This window comes from Heterocephalus glaber, unplaced genomic scaffold (genome assembly GCF_053883595.1).
Source record: "Heterocephalus glaber isolate CG9 unplaced genomic scaffold, H.glaber_assembly_v1.0 deba00001781, whole genome shotgun sequence".
Lineage (NCBI taxonomy): Eukaryota > Metazoa > Chordata > Mammalia > Rodentia > Bathyergidae > Heterocephalus > Heterocephalus glaber.
Window position 1 is genome coordinate 9,461,832 of NW_028258467.1, and position 22,222 is coordinate 9,484,053.

Here is a 22,222-nt window from a genome sequence, read left to right on the forward strand (position 1 = left end):
GCCTGAACTACATAGTGAGAGCCTGTCTCCCAAACAATCCCCCCAAAACATGTACATCTTTAAACTGGCCCCTTGACCTGTGTACTCTGATTAAACATTGGAAGAGGGGCCACAATGCCATCGATGACAATATTTTTAGTAAGGGAATGTAGTCAAATGTGTATTAAGACAGGAAAAATAGATAGAGAAATTCTTTTTTGCTGATTAACTAGTTTAAACTCACTAAAACATCTGAGCTGAAAAAAATAAGACAAAGATAAAAATCAGCTATTTTGGAGTGTCTTCCAGCCACATCTATCCTCAAATCACATCAAATGATTTTTTTAAAAGTTCTATGGAGGAAGAGCCCTTCCACAATGGAATGCTACACATCAGTTTTCAAAGGTTCCCAGTGTACCTAGACAATACATGTTAAAAATAAGATGCCAAGAAATGCACCTGCAATCTTTGTCATGAAGGGGAAAGGCGGGGTGCTGGACTAGGAGTACATAATGTATTACACAAAACTCCCAAGTGCACACAGGCATGATGAGAACTTCTTCATAAGAGCCTCACAGGTGGTTTCTGTGAAGCTAGTGGTGGCTTCTACACTGTACACACACACCAACACCAGGTAGACACCACAGATCTTAAAGTAATTTACTAATGTATACCTGGCACTTTTTATTTAGTTTCTCAATTCAAACCTGTCCCACACCAATTTGCTTTAAACACGGCTTATAAAAATGACAGAATGGGGCCGGAGATTTGCTCAGTGGTTCCGCTGCCTGCCTCGCAAGCAAGACAGACTGTCATACACAAAATATCACTTTTAAGATTAAGATCCCATGGGGGCCAGGGATTTAGCTCAGTGGTTCCAGCACCTGCCTCACAAGCAAAAAGGTCCCAAGTTCGATTCCCGGTACCCAAAAAACAAGAGTTAATATTAGGATCCCATGTAAATGAAAGCACTCTAACTTGTGGCAAATTAAAGAATTCTACAACTGATCTGTAACTGTGAAGTCTAGACAAAGATTCTGGTTTCATGAGTCCAGTGAAATCAGACCGTGGGGTACAAGTGAATTCAGAGGATAGCCAAAAGGTGGTTTTGTTCTGGTGACTTGTGATAGTGTTTTTACACCAAAAGTTATGGCAATTATAAAAAAATGAAGACCAACTCTAAATCTATCGTTCCCCATTCACAACACTCTAGTGTAGAGTGGGAAAAATGAAAAAGTTCCGCTCCAGTTTTTCAGTAGCAGGATTAACTGCAATATAATGAAGAGAGCTTAACCTAGGCATGGTGGTGCACACCTCTCTGTAATCCCAGCACTCTGGGAAGCTGAGGCAGGAGGATCACAAATGCAAACATGTAATGATTTGGTAAGCTCCTGCTCCAAAAATAAAATTAAAAATGGGCCAAGGATAGAGAGGAACAGGAGGAGGGGGAGGGAGGCCTATGATCTTATACACTGCTGTATTATTACTTAAGAGTGTTTCTCTGCGGCTGGCCCTAAAATGCAAAACAAGTACAGTGCTACAGTTCAGCTAGATTCTCCCATCCTTTGTCCATCCTTTACAACAATCATGTTGGTTTGATCAATTTGCTCTTAAGGCCAGTGGCTCAGAAATGGCAAAAGGTCACCGGCTAGCCAGCCATGTATGCGATCAAGGACCAGGACCTGGCAAACAGCAGGCCCCATGAAGCTCCTAACCGAAGTGCCAAGGCAACGCAAGTCTATCTCCTAGGAGACAGAACACGCAGCTTTTAAACTTCCTCACAAATGAGTTAGTTTGGCAAGAGGATTAAAATTTAATTGAAGATACAGTAAATCTTGGGCCAGAAATAAATGATGAAAGCATCTGATGGCCACAAAGAACTCTGTACAAGGCTTCAACAAATCTAAATATGACTGTCCTCATTTACTGTCAACAATACACGTGAAGAACTGGCCCACACAGAGTATGGCCGCATAAAGTGGTGCACTCCGAGTCTTACGTCCCACCTAGTTAGAAGGTGCATCTACTTTGAAGGTGCATTCACTCTAATAGGCTCACATTTTTTTTGACACAACTATCACAAACTTAAGAATGGGGACATGTTTGGCAAAGACCAAATGACAGCATGCAATGCCTCAGACAGATACACCAAAAAGTCCCTGGGATTAAGAAATTCATGGCTCAGGATACAATACTTACCTAGCATGCAGGAAGTCCTGGGTTCAATTCCCAGCACTTAAAAAAAAAAAGCCCCTGATATGCTAAGTGTCTGTAGGAAAATTATTAACCATCCCAGAGTATGCAACACACTCAGATTTTTGTTATTATATCAGAGGCATAATTTATGTTTGTTAAACCAGGTATGGTGGCACACAGCTTTAATCCCAGCACTCAGGAGGCTGAAGCAGGACTGCTGTGAGTTCAAGGCCACCCTTGGCTACATAGTGAGTTCAAAGCCAGCCTGAACTACACAGTGAGACCTTATCTCAAGGAAACAAAAGAGACACAAAACATCTTTTAAAAAAAAGACAGAAAGAAAAACATCACAAACTACTTCAGCTAGTTATAAAGTCCACTTCTTTTTACTGATGATGCTTATTATATTCAGCTTTCTCCCACTGACTTCCATTTGTGATGTCATAACACAGAACTTCTATCCCATCAAAGAATACTTGCCAATTACTATGGAAATTAGGCAGCATTAATTTAGCATTTGAATCTCATTTCTGGTTCAGAAAAGAGATCAGAAAAACCAGAATTCTACCTTGTGGCTTTGACATCTTTCTGTCACTTCAAAAGATTACCAAATCGCACCCCCCTCCCAAACAAAACTGGAGTGGGGGTGACACACCATAAGCCACAAGGAAACTCTACCTTCTAAGTCAGAGTTCATGTACTACCACCAGGTGGTGCCTGAGCTGCAAAGATCCAGCTCTGCCTCAGATTCACAGGCATTTCCACTAAGCTCACCAGTCTCAAAACTCTCCGTACACAAAGAACAGGGGGCCAACTCTCTGTCCCTGTATTGGCCAAATGGATCCTTGGAGAGCATCTTCATTACCAAATCTATCAGATCACTTCAAATTCCACGTCAAAACCCTCTAGGCTTTTTCTCTGCCTAGTCCCCCCAACCCCCATGAACCCATTTAAGAATATTACTTAGTACAGTTTATCCTAACAAATGAGAACACCAGTATTTTTCTGCAATAGGAGACTAGTATTACTCCTTGACAGGCAATCTCAGACACATTTCAGAATAGCTGGGAAATGTCAGTACTGGCTCTGAAATCCCGAATCACCTTCTCCCCCAAGCCTGAGGATCCCAGCCATGTCTCATAGCTCTGCAGTAGTCTGTGGGAGCTGGGGAAGAGGAGATTCTTTCTTCCACATCAGAATGACTGCATAAAATCTCCAGGGGCCCTACCCCTCAGCATTCTTTTTTTAAAAAAGCATCCTACAAATTTCTTATCTTTAAGATCAGAAACACATGCCAACAACCTCATTAATTTAGATAAAGCAATGTGGCCCAGGAGCAGAAAGAGGATATATAATGGAAAAACTGAGGAAATGTTAAAGTCTTGAGTTTTGTTAAGTAGCACTGTACCAAGGTCGGCTTCTTGGTTGTGACAAATGAACCCTGGTAATGTAAATTGTTAATAATGAGGGAGGCTGGAGTTGGGGTAGATGGGAATTATGTACAAACTATGCAACTTTTCTGTAAAATTAATCCAAATTTAAAGCTAACTTTAAAAAGGCAACAGAAAAAGGCTTCAAGCCTAAGAGGCAAGGACAATAACTGATTATAAAACACAATTTCACCACCACCCATCCAGCAAGTGCCTGCCGCCTATTTATTTTTGCAGTACTGGATATTGAACCCAGGCCTTTGCAGTGAGCTAGCTACATCCCCAATACCCCTCCCACCCTTTTTATTTTGAGACAAAGAAGCCACTAAATTGCCCAGCTGGGCTCCAACTTAGGAACTTCCTCCCTCAGTCTCCCAAAAGGCTGGGATCACAGGTGTGCACCACCATGCCTGATTTAAAACCTCCTATTCAAAAAAAATTGTTATGTGCCAGGCCTTGTATGAACCTTCTCCATGATAATCACAAGCCCCAGGGTAAGGTATGGTAGGGTATTTTCCCCACTTATTGATAGGCGCATAGGCTATATCAGACTGAGATTATTACACATTGACATGTAGTTCTAAGAAACAATACAGAGCTAAGAATAGTGGTTTTGGTACCTAGCACTGGGGAGGCTGAGGTGGGAGAATCATGAGTCTAGGAGTTTGAGACCAGTGTGGGCAAAGACTCCGTCTCAAAGAAAAAGATGAGGCCAGGCATAATGGTACACAGCTGTAATCCCAACACTCAGGAGGCTGAGGCAGGAGTGCTGTGAGTTTAAGGACAGCCTGGGTTACACAGTGAGTTCAAGGCAAATCTGAGTTACATGGTAAGGCCCTGTCTCAAAGAAAAGAGAAACACAGAATGATCACTGTAGCCTTCTCCTACTTTTCCCTTATAGCAACATCTTGCAAAAAACCAAAAAAACAGGGCACCATCACAATCAGGCCGATACTGACATAACACACCAATCCTACTCAGAGTTCTCTACATTTGCTTATTATGCTCAACAGTGTATTTAGTGATGTGCTACTTTAGCCATGTGTGTGTCAGTGTCCGCTATCAGTCAAGATACTACACAGTTCCAGCACAAGGGTCCCTCCTGTCATCCTTTGATAACTACTCCCCACCCTTAGTCCCTGGCAAACACTAAGCTCTCTTTAATTTCAAAAATGGTGTATAAATGGACCTACGTATAATAGTCACATTCACGGCAGGGGGTGAGGATTCACCTGCTGACCCTTGGGCTGTTTCCAGTTTGGAAATGGTACAAATAAAGAGGCTCTATAAACATTTCTGCACAAGCCCTGTATTCGTATTTATTTTTAATTTTGCATTTTGAAAAAATTGAACTGCTTACGCAGGCAAATATCAACTTACCAAACAATGCAGGGATGAAAAGGGAAGTTAATGGCCTTCCTCCACCCAAAACCAATGCAAAAGAAAAGGCTGCTGGATGTGTGGCCTTCACTCGTTTGCAGTGCACATTCATGCAGTATGCATATACTTCCCCCCCTCCAAGGGAAAAACAGTACAGCACTCATATTACATGGTTAAGTTACAGCCACCTCAAGTCAGGATACAGATATACATAGTATGTAAATATGTGTAAGGATTTCAATTACTTACTCAACCATTTTCCCACAAATGATTACTTCCAATTTTTATTCAACCCCCGCAATGATCTACAAACAACCTTGTGCTGTCCTATGCCTTCTGTCCTGCAGCTTTCTTTGTATCATATCAGGCTGTCCCGCTGGCCTCCATAGGAGTCAGTCATGCTTTGTTCAATGGCAGCTAAGGACAACACTGATACTCAATAACCAGACTATGTCAAATGGCTCTGCACACTGGACCACACAACCAGCCTCCTGTACTAGATTCACCTGCCATTCAGGAAAACCCCTCCAGTTCTTAACACACAGCCCCATTACATCTTGATGCTCCGGTTCACAATAATTAATTTAAAAAATCCAAGTGGGTATGGTGGCACACATCTGTAATCCCTGTACTCTGGGAAGCTGATTGCAAGACAATCACAAGTTTGAGCCCAGCCTGGGCAACTTAGCGAGACCATCTCAAAACAAAAAGTTTTAAAAGGGATGGAGATGTGGCAGTGTGAAGACCCTGAGTTCAATCCCCAGTGCCACAAAAACCAAACAAAATGAAGACCACCCAGTGCAGAAACCTGGCTCTAAGCTCAAAACAGAAGCCAAAAGGCCAGCTGATCACCAACAGGAGAGGCAAGGTATACTAAGACAACTGAGGGGCTGCGCGCAGCCAGAGATATTTCTCGGAGGGACAAAAGCCAGGGCGAGGGTCACATGTGGGCAATCAGCCCTCTCCACCACGACGGGAGAGGTGGAGTGGGGAGGAGGCAGGCGATTGTCATGGGCATCCACAGACACGGGACTGTGGCCACAAAAAGCAGGCTGTGAGTTGTCACACTCCCTGAGAAAATTCCCGAGTCGGATTTGGACACTCCACGGGAGTGAGACAGATGGGAGGCTGGGGGTGAACTGCAGTCCCCTCGGGGATTCTCCCATGCGGAGAAGGGTCTCAGGTAAGGCCCTAGCATGTCCAGGCCTCACACAGAACCTGGAGGTGATCAAATTCTTAAAAAGATATAAAAAAGACAGGAAGTACAGGTCAGAATTATCTCTGCTTCCATCTCAGATCTAAAAATGGGTTCTTCCTTCCAAATGAAGTGGTTCCAAGTTTATCAGGCCTCCCTTAACAGTCACTGGGTGGAAAGAAGTAGGTGTTGACCAGGCAACATTACCCTTGTCGGGCAAGTGTACCATTTCCAGTCCATCACTGCACTGCTCATGGGCCGGGAGACTCACTTCCCAGCTCTCACTTCCTTAGTGCCAAACTAGGTATGTAAAACTCTTGAGGGAGCAGTCAATTCTGGAATATGGTCCTATGTGGGAAACTTCAACTACACTTCAAAGTCAAGGATTAAAGATCCTTCTGCCACTGAGTGTGGTGGCGCACGCCTGTGATCCCAGCGCCTGGAAGGCTGAGGCAAGAATCACCACTAGTTCAAGGCCAGAACTACATAGCAAGACCCTGTCTCAAAAAACAAAACAAAAAAACCCGAGACCCTTCTTAGCCCATTATTATTACATGATCAAAGATATTGTACATTTCTCCTAAATGGTGGCCATAGTCTACTTGCCTGCAATTACAGTAACAGCTCTATTAACAAAAACAATGTGTCAGTCACTCCATGGCCCAAAATATTTCTTTTCTAGGTATGCATTTCTGGCGATGGCTTGGTGTTCAGGTGGCCCAGGATCAAGTATCTTGTTCAAGCAAGATCTGGGTGGGCACCAGGGTTTGGTAGAATAAAAAAGGACAAGCCCTCTTGTGTCATGGTGCTTACTAGAAAGTAGGAGATTTCAGATGGTGACAATGGGAGTGGAGGGGAAAGAATACACTGGCAAGGCCATGGGCTTAAAGCCACAGGGTGTGGATACGTGTCTTAGCCACAAAGCAGACAACATCTAAGAAGAGACCACAGAATCAATAGCAGCCAGGTAGGCAGAGACCTTAGATAAACAAGATTCTAGGTAGAACAAACCACAAAAGGAAAATAAATGAACATGGGCACTGGGAAAGGGAAAAGAGGTAGATGGAAGGTGGGGAGCGGCAACACCATGGTGGTGATTCTGAACTGCATTCTAAGATGCTCCTATCTGGCAAGTGTCCTGCCAGAGGAAGAGGAGGCCACCTATGTCCTTAGAAGGCACCGTGACACTCAGAGAAGAGCTCCATCAGACCTGAGATGGCCACAGGCCTTGGACCTAGGCTGCCTCACTCATTCCCTGTCTGCCCCAAGCATCACAGGCAAGAGGGTCTCTTCATGCTCCTCTGCTGAGATCATGGTGACAATTTTGACTACCTTGCGCCCCTATGCACACACAGTTTTATCTCTGTGTTAAAAAAGAAATACTCCCAGTCACTCTCTAAATCCCTGTGGTCATCTTGTTAGCAATAAAACTGGCTTACTGGAGTCACAAAAGTCAGGTGTTCTGACATGATTTGTACACTGGTTACCTGGCTCCAAGCACCCCCATGAGGTTAGCAGGAAATACTCCTGTAAACGGAGTCTTCGTTGGTCCTGTGCTTGGCTCCTTCGGGGAAGGCTACTCCCCAACCACTTTCCTCTTTTTTGTTTTTCTGAAACAGGGTCTTCTTATGTAGTTCAAGCTGGCCTTAAATTCACTATGTAGGCCAGGTTGGCCTGGAACTCACACAGATCTTCCTGCCTCAGCCTCCCAAGTGTTGGAATTACAGCCTATCCACTTTCAAAGGTACAGGAGCCTGATGGCTGGAAGTAGTCCCATTCTGTTGAGCACTGATGGTTAGCTCTAAGTTCTGAAACAATCCTGATTTAAATTAGTTATTCATAAAAATAATGCCCAAAGCTTTCAGTTTGGCTTTACTGTGCAAAAATCACCCATTCAACAGAAATCATCCCTCCAACCATACCTGTCCAAAATATTATGTTTTTAATGTGGTGCTGAGTGCCAAGGAGCATGAAATACTGTACAACTGGCGAGATAATTGTTTGCACTGCTTTCTTACACACATGATCTCTTCCACAAAAGAAACGTTATCTAATTAAAGTTGTGAAGCACATGGAAGTAAGCCAGATGCGTGGTACGCACCTATAATTCCAGCACGACAGGCAGGAGGGTCACCGCAATCTTGAGGACAGCCTGGGATACACCTGAACTACATACATAGTGAGATACTGTCTCAAAAACAAGGCAAAACACAAACAAAAAACAACTCTTGAAGACAGAGGCAGAGAACAGAACCCTAATTGTACAAGAAATAGTACTGAGGGCCAGGGATGTAGCTCAGTGGTGCCACCGCCTGCCTTGCAAGCACAAGGTCCTAAATTTGATCCCCAGTACCAAAAAAAAAAAAAAGAAGAAAAAGAGAAATGGTACTGAAAATCAACAAATAGGATCATATCAAATCAAAAAGCTTCCACATGGCAAAGTACACCAGTGAAAAGTCAACCTACAGAACAGGAAAAAAAATTGCCAGCTATTCCTCAGAGGACTAACCATCTAGAATACAAAAAGATCTCAAAGAAAAGTAGACCTTCCCCAAATAAAAGACCCAATCAAACAATGGGCAATTGAAATGACCCTTCTCAGAAGTAGTACAGATAGCCAATAAATACATGAACATCGCTGGCCACTAGAAAAATGCAAATCAAAACAACAGCAAGATACTGCCCTACTCCAGAATGAATAGCTTTCAAGAAATCAAATAATAACAAATGCTGGGGGGGGGGGCGGGTCATGTTGTTGGTGATAATATAAACTAGTACAACCTCTATGAAAATCAGTGTGAAGATTCCTCAAAAAAACCTAAAATTCTGGGCCAGGGATTTAGCTCAGTGGTCCTGGCGCCTGCCTCGCAAGCACAAGGTCCCAGGTACCAAAAAAACAAAAAACAAAAACAAAAACAAAACAAAACAAACAAAAAAGACAAAAAACTAAAATTCCACTTGATCCAGCTGTTCCCCATCTAGATATCTTCCCAAAAGTGTTAAAACCCATCATGCTGCAATGATACATGCAAACTCATGTTTACAGCAGCAAAATTCATAATAGCTAAATCGTGGAAATAGCCTAAATGCCCATCCACAGATGAATGGATAAAGAAAACATGTTGTTTATACACAATGGAGTACTACTCTGCCACAAAGAACGGTAACTTAGATAAATGGATGCATCTTGGGACCATATATTAAGTGAAATAAACCAGACCCACAATCTTAAAATATAAATGAAGAGCAAGATAAAAGATAGATAATAGGAAGAGATCTTTTTCAAGTGGGAAATGGAACAGGAAGGAAAAAATGTAAATAGAGGTTTTGCAAATGGGAAGGGGACCAAGAGTTGAAAGTGGCCAGGAGAGACAGAAGGGGACAAAAAAAGAATTAAGACGCCTGCCTCGGAAGCACAAGATCCCAAGTTTGATCCCCAGTACCAAAAAAAAAAAAAAAGAATTAAGATGTGTTACATACATGTGCTAACACTCTGTGATAAATGTAATAATTATGTCTTGCAAACATGTACACCCCCCACCAAAAAAACCACCACCAAAGCACTGTGGGAAGAAACCTCAGCATGTGTGACAGGGAGCACAGCACAAAGGATGGGCACCGACTGATGAAAAATACCTGCAGTGAAACGTGGGCACAAGAATAATATCCACAATGCACATAATGTCCTTGTACAGACCCGGGCTGACAGCCATGGTGAGCTGCGCACGTCATCTCTGAAAAACAGGGCCTCTCTTTGCCTTTCTGCTTCCATGTTGTCCAGATGCTTTCAGTGCATGCATTACTCTTAGAAAAACAAACACACATATACAGAAGGCGAACAGGGCCAAAAGCACAACCAAAGTATTGGTTGTGGCAGTACAGTGCCTGGAGAGCCTCTAGAAGCTGCAGAAGACAGAAGGAAAGGGATCTGGGCATGGTGGCACACACCTGTAATCCCAGGCCTGGCAAGGCTCAGGCAGAAGGATCCACCAAGACTTCAAGGCCAGCCTGCATTACACCGTGAGACCCTGTCTCCAAAAACCAAAAGAAAAGGAGGCAGCAGCAACACCTGGTGTCCTGAGCAAAGGGCTCCCCTGGTCTACAAGGGTTGTCTGTACACTGGCAAATGGCTGCATCCTCCTCTACATGCAAATTTCCCCTTAAGAACAATTAAAACACACAAGCCAGGTTGGGGGTCAAACAGGTTGTGCTATTTAAAATTTTCAAAACTCTAAATAGATTCCTTTATTTGAATAAAGCCAAACAGGAACAACTTAGAGAAAAACTAAACTGACTGATTTCTTCTATAACTCGGCACAGGCTATCCCCTTACCCTTAGCCCCCTGGAGACCCAGGCCACCATGCACATTTTCCTCACCTGCCATTTAAAGTTGGAAAACTAGCAGTCCAAAGAATTTTGAAAAACTTTTGGAAGACGTTTCCAGGGAATAACAAAGGAAATCTGGTTTTGTTATTAGGGTGGGGTGGTAGACTGTTCAGTGTCATGTGAATAGAGATCTTCAACATCCACTGTGCATTTGCAACATAAATGGAACTGGCCATGCTGGAGATGTAAAGTCACTGGGTAGCAGACATGTCACACTCATGGACTGAAGACACAGATAATACCCAAATTAACCTGTACATCTGACTGCACATCCAACCAAAATTACACATTGAACCACAAATCCAGTTAAAAAGCCACCTTCTGGGCTGAGGATGTGGCTCAGGAATGGGGTGCCTGGCCTAGCATGTGTGAGGCCCTGGGCTCCATCTCCAGCAGCACAAAAGAGTCAGATGTCTTCTACAGCTATGAAGAAGCCCATCCTAACACTTAAATGGAAAGATAAAGATAAAAGAGCAAGTAAAACCATTTGGAAAAACAAGAAGAGACTGAGGAATTCCACTACCTGATTTTGAAACTCACTCTGAAGCTTCAGTAATCAAGACAGCATTGTGAGGTGGCAAAGGACACACAGGGACCCACAGAACTGAGTCCAGACCAAGACCCAAACAAAGAGTATTATGTGAGTCTAACAAAGCAATCCCACCGAGAAGGGACCTTCTCCGTAACAAATGGCAGGGAACAAATGGACATCCACAGCCATGGGAAAAAAGGATAAAACAAACACCACAAACCTCAACCTAAATTTCACACCTTATACCAAAAAACCTAGCTCTTTATGAAATGTAAGAGAAAACACAGGAGGAATGTGATACCAAACATACATCCCAAAAAGAAAACTTTGATAGACTGTACTTCATTAAAATTAAAGGATTTTGCTCCTCAACTGTTAAGAGAATAAGCAGATGTGCTACAGAGGACTTGTGCCCCAAATACACAGTGCTCTCAATAACACACGCAAACGTCTGACCATTAGCCTGCATGGGCCATGGCACCAGCTCCCGCACCAAACCCAGACTGAGACCACGTAGCCAACTCCCACTGCTGTGCACAGTAAAGCCCCAGTAATCAGTCCCACGAGCTGTCCCTCCCAGGGGTTCTGCCTGTCCCATGAAGGCCTCTACTCAAAGAGTGCTCCACCCAGCCTGAACCAGTCAATCCCGCCCATTTCTAGCTACAAAAGTTCAAATCTGTTTTTAAAAAACCCACTGAATATAAAACCAGTCTAAAATGACAGAATCATGAGAACTGCACATCTTTTTGATCCTATATAAATCATGGTGAGGTTTCACAAAATGCAACACCATTCTGCAGTAACAGGAATGAAGCTCTGACACATGCTGCACCAGGAAGAAGCTTAAGGACATTATGCCAAGTGTGGCCGGAGCCAGACACAGGAGGCCACACACTGTACAGCTGTTTGGAGGACCCACACTGACAAGTCAGTGCTCTGGAGCTGCAGGGAGATGGTGAGTGACTGCTGGGGGGCACAGGGTGTTTTGTGACGATGAAAATACCCTATGATTGTGTTGTGCAGATACTAAAACCCACGGACTGTATACTTTAAAAGTCAACTGTGAAGGGCCGGGGATTTAGCTCAGTGGATCTGCTGCCTGCCTTGCAAGGGCAAGGTCCTGAGTTCGATCCCCAGTTGGCCCCCTGCCAAAAAAAAGTCAATTGTGAATTATATTATAGTTAGTTAGAGATGGGGATTTAGTTCAGTGGCCCCATGCCTGCCTGGCAAGCGCAAGGTCTTGAGTTCGATTCCCAGTACCAAAAAATATATATAGCTATTTTAAAAATCATGGTGATTACTACCATATTTTACCTATAAGTAAGACACAGCACGTACAAAGCCCCGGGTTTGATTAAAGTGGGGGGAGTGCAATAACTGCTACCAAAGAGGATAAAACTAAGGTTTAACACGCTCCAGCCAGCTTGAACCACCAGTGGTAAATGCACGACTGTCCCATCGGGTGGCATGGGACAGTCCTATTGGGTGGTACAAGCTGCCTGATGGGACAGCATGCATGTACAGCCCCATGGTGAACATGTCAGTGTTGTGGCACATTATTGTTTGATTGAAATTAAGATAAAAAGGCAATGCACTTGATTTGTTATGGCATACGAAGAACTGCTGTTCAAGGCAAAGAAAATTACTTAAGCACAGTGCCTGCCGGTTTTGACCTCAAAGTCTAATGGGGAAGCAAAGAGAAGAAAGGACATAATGTGGTAATTACCATATAATCACTATGCCCAGGACAATGGAAGGGACCTCTGTTCATTCACCCAGAGCCTTGCCTCTCAAACCCTCACCTCAATGCCCCTGTACCCAAATCCTAAGCCTCCTTTAAGCGCCACTTCAACAGGCCTCCATACTTTGCCACACCCAGATGTAATCTCTTTTCAACTTCCAGAACCTGATCTGTTCACTGCTGCAGCATTCAGCATGTTCTGCACCAGGTTAATTGTCTGTCCCCATGAACTATCTGCGAGCTTGGGGGCTTTCCTTGGGGAGAGACCCTTAACTCCTTCTTCATCTTTGTACCATCTCCTGTCCCAGCAGTGATTATCAGGTTACCTGCAAGTAGGCATTCTGCTCAGTGGTTCTGACAAACTTCTCTCTAGGTTGTTACAAATGAAGATGCTTGGTTTTCCTGATTCTAAACTACCCTCATCAAGGCAAAGTCCTCTGGAAAAGCAGAGGCAAAACCCAGTCCAAACCCAATCCGCAGGCTGGGGGCATCTACAGAGAGCATCATGGTCCCACAGAACTTCCTAGGACAATGGAGATGTTTTACGGCTGTGCTTCCAACATGGAAGACACCATCTCCACATAGCTCTGGGCCTTTGAAATGTGGCTACTGTGACAGAATGGGATACTTTCAACTTTATTTAACTTCAGCAGTCACATATAGTTACTGAGCATATGAAATATGGCCACAGAGAGACTGAGAAACTAGGTACTTAATTTTAGTTATTTTAAACTTAATCAGCCAAATGTGGCTAGTGGCTACCATACTGGACAGAAAGGTCTCGAAGTGTCTTCATCCCTCAGAGCCGTGGTTTCTACATTTCATGACAGACATTTCTACTCTAAAATAATAAAATTATACGCCCTCTGACATCAACTGACAGCAGTTATCTTAGAAAGAATAAAAGCTTTTTTTTTTTTTCCACTCAGGCAAGGAGTGCTTAACCACTGAGATACATTATCAGCCCTTTTATTTCTTATTTTGAGATACAGTCTCACTGTTTCTCCCGCTGGCCTTGAACCTATGCCTCAGCCTCCCAAGGAGCTGAATTTACATGTGGCTCTCATCTCTTTTTTTGTTTATTTTTTAAGACAGGGTCTTGCTATGCAGTTCAAGCTGGCCTTGAACTCACAGTGATCCTCCTGCCTCAGCTTCCTGAGTGCTGGGATTACAGGTGGGCACCCCCGTGCCCAGTTCGCATCTCATTTTCCCTAAGAGAACCTCACACATAACTGGTCACCAATAAATAACCACTCAATCTATTGAAATCACCTATTTGATGCAACATCCAGAAATGATCCAATAGTTCTTGTGCACTATCGGAGGAGACATTCAGAAAACAGATCAAAAGCTACATTTATTTAAACTTACCTCAATCAGTGACTTGCAGGCAATGACTATAGTCAAACAAAGTGATTTCTGCAGCCGGGGTGTAGCTCAGTGGTACGGTGCTTACCTAGCAAGTATGGGGCCCTGCATTAGAGTCCAGCACACACACACGCACACACACACATGGGAAGGTTTTCTGTAAACTGCAGTCTTGCTACAGTCTTCACAATACAATAATTTAGCCAGCATCACCTATCATATCTTCAAGATTCACTGTCAGGAAAAAGGGCTAAAGGGAAAATATTCCAAACATGCCACAAAAACAATACCACACAGCTAGAAGTTAATGGAGCAAGGAATCTGGCCTCTGAAGTCACCTAATTTCTTTCAAGCTCTGCCCAGCTGAGGAATCCTGGAGGCCCTGGAACCTATGACCCAGTTTTCCTTCCCCCGTGTGAAACCTGCTGCTTTAAAGAACCCAGGTGGGCGAGGCGACAGGGAGGATACCAGCATGGCTGGGCAGGGCCTCAAAAACAGAACAGGGCACAGGGAGGAGCCCGCTGCCTGTGCCTGAGCCATCTGTGTGTGGGGAAAGAGTGTCCACAGTGTGGTGCCTGAGCTGCTCTTGCGGAAGTGGAGAACGCAGAGGGGCTGAGTTGATCGAGGCCCTGTGTTGCTGAGGCCGTCTTTGGCTTCAAATGATCTGTAAATCTAGAGAAGTGCACTACATCCATGTCTTGAGCAGACAAAACCCTTGCTTTTTCACATTTAAACCTCTCCATAGAGCTACAGAGCCCAGGATAGTTTGCTGTGGGCATGATTTCAGCTCAGGACTTTACAAGGCATGTTACTAAATAAACACTGTACCTGATTCACAAAGGAAGAAAGAGATCTACCAGTGCATAACCTTTGCTGGTATCTTAAGTCACCGAATTCCACCTGCTAAAATGTACGAGGTAGCCGAGCTTATTTCAGCAGTGAGCTGCTTTCTCTATTCAAAGCATGTGGTGAACCACACAAAAACGTTCAGACTAGGAAGACCAACTGTAGTCTGCCACTCTGAGGCGGTGAAGTGAAAAACTCGGGGGAAGCCAGCAGGAGTGTTTAAAGAAAAGAGTGGTAACTGCTACTTTTGCGGCCAACAGTACAGTATATCCTGGCTGTGGTGAATCACAAATGGCTAGGACAACAGACAACGTGGATTCCAATCCCAGATCTGCATTTGCCCTGGTGGAGCTCGCTAAGTACTGTAACTTGCTCAGTGCTGCCTTTTGTTCTTTGCAACAGGGACACTGATACACCTATTCCAGAGATGGACGCAGGGGTCATATGACAGGGCCCAGCACTAAGTGTCCTCTGCCGGTGCCAACTACACCACACTCAGCAAACCCCCAGGCAGCCCTGTCCGTCTACAGGTCCCACATGCTGCTTCTGACCCACCTCCTTGGGTCCTGCCTCTCTCTTTGGGCTACTGTGATCCTTACAGAAAAGGGAGTGGGATGGGAAAGGAGACCCTGTGCAGTGCTACTTGGCACAGTGGCTACAACAGGTGCCCTGTGACCTGAAATGGAGAGGAAGATTTAGAAACAAAAAGGTCTGACTCTCATCCAAAAATGTGTTCTGGGGCCGGGGATTTAGCTCAGTGGTTCTGGTGCCTGCCTTGCAAGCGCAAGGTCCCGAGTTTGATCCCCAGTACCAAAAAAACAAAAATGTGTTCGGGGGCTCACCTCTGCAAACAGAAGATGACACAGTCCAGGTGGATCAGACTGGAGTGGCTGGTCACACCTGGCAACCACAGTTGGGTCACATGTGGCAGGACCGTGTTACAGCCTTGAGATTCTAGGATTAGTTTATAACCCAAAGGTAAATAAAACACAAGATCCATTTATTTCAGTGGAAGACAATTTAGCTATAAGTGCAAAGGATAAGTTGTTAAAGCTATCTGCAGAGACAAAAATATTTACTTCAAAAACTAAAGGGCGGGGGGGGGGGGAACAACAAAAAACTAAAGGGCTGGGGATTTAGCTCAGTGGTGCCACTGCCTGCCTCACAAGCGCAAGGTCCTGAGTTCCATCCCTGGTACCAAGAAAAACCCTAAATTGAACGTATGCTACATTCAATTTGTGCATGCAGGCTTTAAGACACAAAACTGCTCTCTCACAAAATACTCCTCAGTTACCACTGGAATGACAAAGACACGTGGTAGCTTTGTTTTTTCTTTGACAGGGTCTTGCCATATAGTCCAGGGTGACTTTGAACTTACTATGTAACCCACACTGGCCTCTAACTTGCAATATTCCTGCCTCAGCCTCCCAAGTGCTGGGATTACAGGTGTGTGTCACCACACACAGCTATATGTGTATAATTCTTCATATGCATCACCTGTATATTCTGTGGATGTGTAATATCTGCAATTGTTTCTTCCCTATGTATATTTGTTTTAAATATAATTACCAAAATGTAATTTTATAGCTGTTAAATTTGCTAATAAATTAGGACTGGCATTTCTATGCTCATTTTATTTCAATTTTTAATTTGTTTGCATTGTATTTCTACAGGATAGGCAATATTATCCACATGTTGAAAATTAAATAACTTGGTGCTTCACAAGTAATTTAAGTAGGGTTTGCCTGAGAAGCATTTATCCACAAGCTTCCAATGGTTTTATTCCTTCTGCTTTCCTAGGACATGGTGCATCCTGTCCAGCATTCACTCTCTGACCTTAACACCATCAGAAGTATCTAAAATCCAAACAGGCTGATTAGGCAGGTTCTGGTCAATAAAGCACTATGCGTTGCTACCGTGTTCTGCATCTGTAATGTTCAATATGGGCGCAATATTGGCTACTGAGCACTTGAAATGTTGGGAGTCAAATGAAGAACTTTTAAAAAATTTCAAACTTAAAATCACCGTAAGACTGCATGCTACACGGTTAGATCCTAAGAGTCTTCCTTCCCCATAAATCATTTCCCTTGTCCCCCATATAAAAACAAACAGTGCTGTGGAGAAATACAGGCCTAAAGTGGGAAAGCAATCTTTGCTCATCACTACCAGCAGCAGTGGGCCTGAAATGCTTCAGAGAAAAGTGGAATCGTGGTCAGGGCAGGTGGGATTGACCAGCTCTTGCTTCAGGAGGGGAAGGGAGCAGTTCAGAGGCTGGGAAGCCATAGCAATCTTGACTCCACCAGCTACTTTGGAGAGCATTCTTAAAGTCAGGCACTCCCAGTCCTTCTAAGTTCAGGACATAAGGAAAAGAGAAAAGACTGACTATCATTTGGGGAGAAATCTAAGTGTCTGGATGGTTGTAAAATAGCAATAAGAATTTAGCAATGAGGGGCCGGGGATTTAGCTCAGTGGTTCCACTGCCTGCCTCGAAAGCGCAAGGACCCGAGTTCGATCCCCGGTACCAAAAAAACAAAAACAAAAATAAAACAAAACAAAAAAAGAATTTAGCAATGGTTTAAACCACTTCATATACAGTTTGCTTTGACTGAACAGTTTCTACTTCAAAGGGACATAAACTAGCAACTGTACTCAGTATTATCTGCCCTGTGAAAAAAAGAAGCGCTGGACTATTTAGCCATGTAACACTTTGTTAAGGAGTGGTACATATGCTTGCTTTAAAATGGCAAATACATAGGGTCAATTAAGGGCCTTGAAATATAATTTATTCCTCAAAATCATATTGATGAAATGTTCTCGCAACTCTATGTGAACAGCCAACAGCCTGTACGGAAGAGGCTGGGGAGAGGCGGGTTTGCTCAGTCTACATTCAGATCAACACTACATGGTCTCCCCTTAGGAAGGCCCTCTCCTCCTACTCTTTCTGAATTGGGTGGCAGAAGGGACATCCAAGGAGTCAGACTGCCACTCAGACACCTGTGGCTGTACCCTATGGTGTGGCTACACTCTGCAATACGGGTCACCCTACCAGATCCACCCAACAGGCTCTAAACCAGTTCCCAGTTTAGCCACCTACTGAAAGAGCTAGGCCTTCCCTCATGGAAAATTCTCGAGCTGACACATAACACATGACTCTGCTCTTCATAAGAGGTGTCAAGAAACCTTAGTCACTGACCTGGAATCAAAACCAAGGGACCTGGGTTTCTGAACATCCTATGGCAGGCAGGAATATCATAGAGAACTGTCCGTGTTTTACAAGGGAGCCTCCTCAGTAGTTTTCAGATTCTCAATGACCCAAAAAGAATGAAGGGCCACCACCCTGAGACCGGGACAGACACCTCCAGGTTTGAACACTGACAGGAAGGTAGAGAAAGCTCTTGTCAATCAGATAACTTGAGCTCCTTCAACAGACACCTGGGCACCTGGCTACTAACACCTGTGACTCAGCACAGTGTGAGCCTGGCCCTGGCAGGCAATGACTGCCCACTCCCTGGTCTTAGCTATTTCCTGCTCTTCTGGGTGGAACAATGCAGGGAGCCATGCTGTTTTTCAGGGTGGGTTCTCCCCGATGCCCCCCTTTCCTTCCCACTCTGGATGCTTATGAGTCTCAAAGAGTCCATCGCTAAGTTCTGGAAACACCCTCACTCTCACCCAGGTCAAATCTATTTCCCTACATAAGAAGCTAATTACCATTTCCAATTTCCAAATAAAAAGCTTAGATTCCTAACCCTCAAAAGTAGATTTGCTTCTCTTCGAGAATTTCAACACTTCGGACTTCTCATTACCCAAGGCATGTGTTAACTTATTAGAAAAATGGCAGAAATGACTTTCTAGCCTACTCATGACACTTAAAATCCTGCTTCCCTCTTAAGTCCAAATTAGTTCAGAAAAAGCACTTTATGAAGCAGAAATTTAACATCTGACTCTGCCATGGTACCGTCAAGAAATGCCTTGTTACAACCTTGTTCCAAGATGAAATTAAATTTCTTTGTCCTGGAAACCAAGCAGAAATATCCAGGCTACTTATTACTCCCCTACCCCAAACAACACAGTAACAAAACTAAATTTTAAAAACATACCAAAAGAAGCCTTCAATTAATTTTTGAAGGTCTATTAGAGTTCTCTGGGGAGGAAAAAGTTCCTTCCAAAAGCATCAAAAAATGCCATTATGTTACCTAAAGCAACTTACGTTGAAAGCAATAAAATGGGATTAGCAGTTATCAAAGTGATATAGGTTTATGGCTTCAGCAACCACCCTGCCAGGTAGCCACCTCCTGGACTAGTGTTCACTGAAAACAGTGTTTCCTGAGCATTTCCCATAAACAAACTTGAGCAAAAACAAACATAGTCATGCTCTGAGCAAACAGTCCCGGTGAGAAGACAGGTTTGCAAATGGTGACCAATGTCCACAGGCAGAGTAGCAGGTGGGGCAAAAAGTTTACATGGCTCTTTTGCAAGGCAGGTGGCTGAAGTGCCCAGAAAGATTTAGTTAGGGGAAAGGGGCCAGGGATGGAATTCGGTGGGGTCGCACCTGCCTGGCAAGCACAAGGTCCTGAGTCAGATCCCCGGTACCAGGACAAAAAAAAAAAAAAAAATTTAGGGGAAAGATGGCACTCACATAGGATGTTTTTCTTTCTTTCTTTCCTTTTTTTGGTACCAGGGATCAAACTTAGGACCTTGTGCTTGCAAGGCAGGCAGCAGCACCACTGAGCTATATTCCCAGCCCTTCCCATAGGGTTTTAAGCCACCTTCCTGGCAACTGTTCTGTAGGAATCCTGAAGGAGAGGCCACCACCGGACTATGCAGCTGGGTGTGTGCTGGGAGCCATGGCACAGAGGCTAAAGGACCCTGGCTATGGACTACAGTGAGTGCCTATGCAAAGGAACACACCTGAATCCTTGTAGGACAGGGCAAAGCAGTCCCTATGGCCGGCCAGTTTGCACAGCTGTGGTGACTTAAGCAGAGTGGACCAGTGATACCACAAAACAGCCCCAACAAATACCTCACTTAAGGTGGCGGCTGGAAAGAGCCAAGACAGCTTGGTAACAGGATGCTGGGATCCAGAGAAAATTTAAGGCAGAATCCCAACCCTGAAGGCTCAGTGACTTGGGTTCCCTGCCATAACCCAACTCATCATTAGGAGGAATAAATCAGAGAAGGCTGCCAAGCTGACCAACCTTCAGGACCAAGATGCACCCATCCCCTCAACTCCGGTTACCCATTTTTCTCAAATATTGTATCTTTAACTTTACATGCCTATTAAGTCACAACCAACCCAAGACTTCACAAATAACTTCTGCTCAGACAGACTGGATCTATTTTCTGCCTAATCCACACCAGGATATAATTACAGTGGGACATTTTTGCATACCTCCAATAATCAACTCACCCGCATCAGTGTCCTTCCCCCACATTAATCATGTGCAGTAAGTATTCTTCCTCAGCTGCAAAAGTTTGACCATCCAGGGATGCATCTCTGCCTGGTTGGTTACTTCCATCTCAGCACATTCTGGGTATGTTTGTGTGACCTCTTTTCCAAGGGTGTAGGAACAGAGGCATCAAGATTTTAAGCAATGTGCCTGAAGTAACACCACAATTAAGCAGCACACTCCAGATCCAAACCTAGGGCTGACCATAAGCCCTAACTCTCTTAGCCACCCTACTCCCCTACTATCAACTTAATGATCCTTCCTAAAATACTGACTCCAAAGGAAAATAAAACAAGGGTAAGTATATACTTGCTTCCCATTTTTTTCTGGCATGGATCACTTAATTATAAGAAAAAAATAACTAGAAAATCTCCAGCGTGAAAGAGTAAGAGCAGAAGCCTGTTAGGAGTTAACTGTGGAGCATCAAAACCTGACCAGCTCACATCAGAGGGATGTTTCCAGGGCTGGCCTTACTTCTTCAGTCCTTGGTTCTCTGTAGCTTAAGCAAGAACTTTCACCAACCAAAGCCTATGTAAGGAAGATCATTATCCTCAGATTATTGAATTTGTCTTGTTACAGTGCTATTTGAAAGGAATCTTATGTTTTAGACATAAAATACCACAAGCTGGGCCGGGGATTTAGCTCAGTGGTTCTGCCGCCTGCCTTGAAAGCGCAAGGTCCTGAGTTCGATTCCCAGTACCAAAAAAAAAAAATAATACCACAAGCTTAGTTTATGTGGTTGGGTGTACGTAATAACTCACTTTCCACTCCCAAACATGTGTTTGCAGAAAAGTTCAAACTCCATCGGCCCACACAGCTGTGGAGGAAACCCACCACCACCACCTCCCACCCAAGTCCACCACCAACAAAAAACACCCAAGTCAGTGACTGATTCTTTTCAGAAGGTGCCAGTGACCCACTGACTTGCTCCTGACAGCAGCAGTCTGAGCTGTGCAAAAGGCAAGCAACTAACTACCCCTTGTCTCAGAGGTTACACTCTGAAACAGACTGCTCCCCTGAGCAGAACCACACCAGGGGACAATTCTCAGGTCTGTTTTCTAGTTCGTGCAGCAGAAGCAAGGCCTTGGGAAACTTCATGTGAATCTAACAGGGCACACACAACGCAGATTATCACCTCTCCAAGTACTCGGAGAACGGTCCTGTGCACATCACTTCTTACAGTTAGTTACACAGTGAAAATAAAGTGCCAGGCAAATTCATTCCAACACACAGATCAATATACTGCCACCACCTTCACAAGATGAAATGGGCAACTGGTTGCTTCAGGCCTTACAGGTGCCATTTGGTCGCAATTCCTATAAAAGCCTGTCATCTTTTCTCTCCCTGCACTTCTTCCTCCATAACCTTCCTAACTGCTCATAATAGGACATTTTAAAAATAACTAATCCAGAGCATTATTTTTCCACCAGCGGATATGCAAGGACTCTGCAGAGTTCAATCAAAAGCAAATGCAAGCCCAACAAAGTAAGGCAGGAGAAGAGCAAACTAGCCCTGACCTATTGATAGGGAAAAATAACTAACCAACCAACCAAACCAGTCTCCCAGCCTCCTTCGAAACTACCCAGCCCCAGAGGGGCGGGCAGGATGCTTGCTCCTTACAAACCCTTCCTGTTCTTGGAGCTGGTCAGAAGCCTGACAGTCTTCGGCTGGTGGTTCTACTGGAATCCAGGCAAAGAGGTCAAACAGGTGCAAACCCCCAT

At 44.1% G+C, this 22,222-nt stretch overlaps 1 protein-coding gene across 3 annotated transcripts in view; it reads right to left on the reverse strand.

Annotated features, from left to right (window-relative positions):
- Usp7 (ubiquitin specific peptidase 7) overlaps nucleotides 1–22,222 on the reverse strand; it is a 60,790-nt gene that overhangs the window by 35,973 nt on the left and 2,595 nt on the right. The window contains exon 1 of one of the 3 annotated variants that reach the window (XM_087203092.1): nucleotides 20,462–20,765. The exons of the other annotated variants lie outside the window; for them this stretch is intronic. Within the exon in view, the coding sequence (XP_087059218.1) occupies nucleotides 20,462–20,486 (25 nt within the window). The 5' untranslated portion in view covers nucleotides 20,487–20,765. Of the gene's footprint in view, nucleotides 1–20,461; nucleotides 20,766–22,222 lie in introns of those variants that run through there. 3 annotated transcript variants of the gene reach the window in all.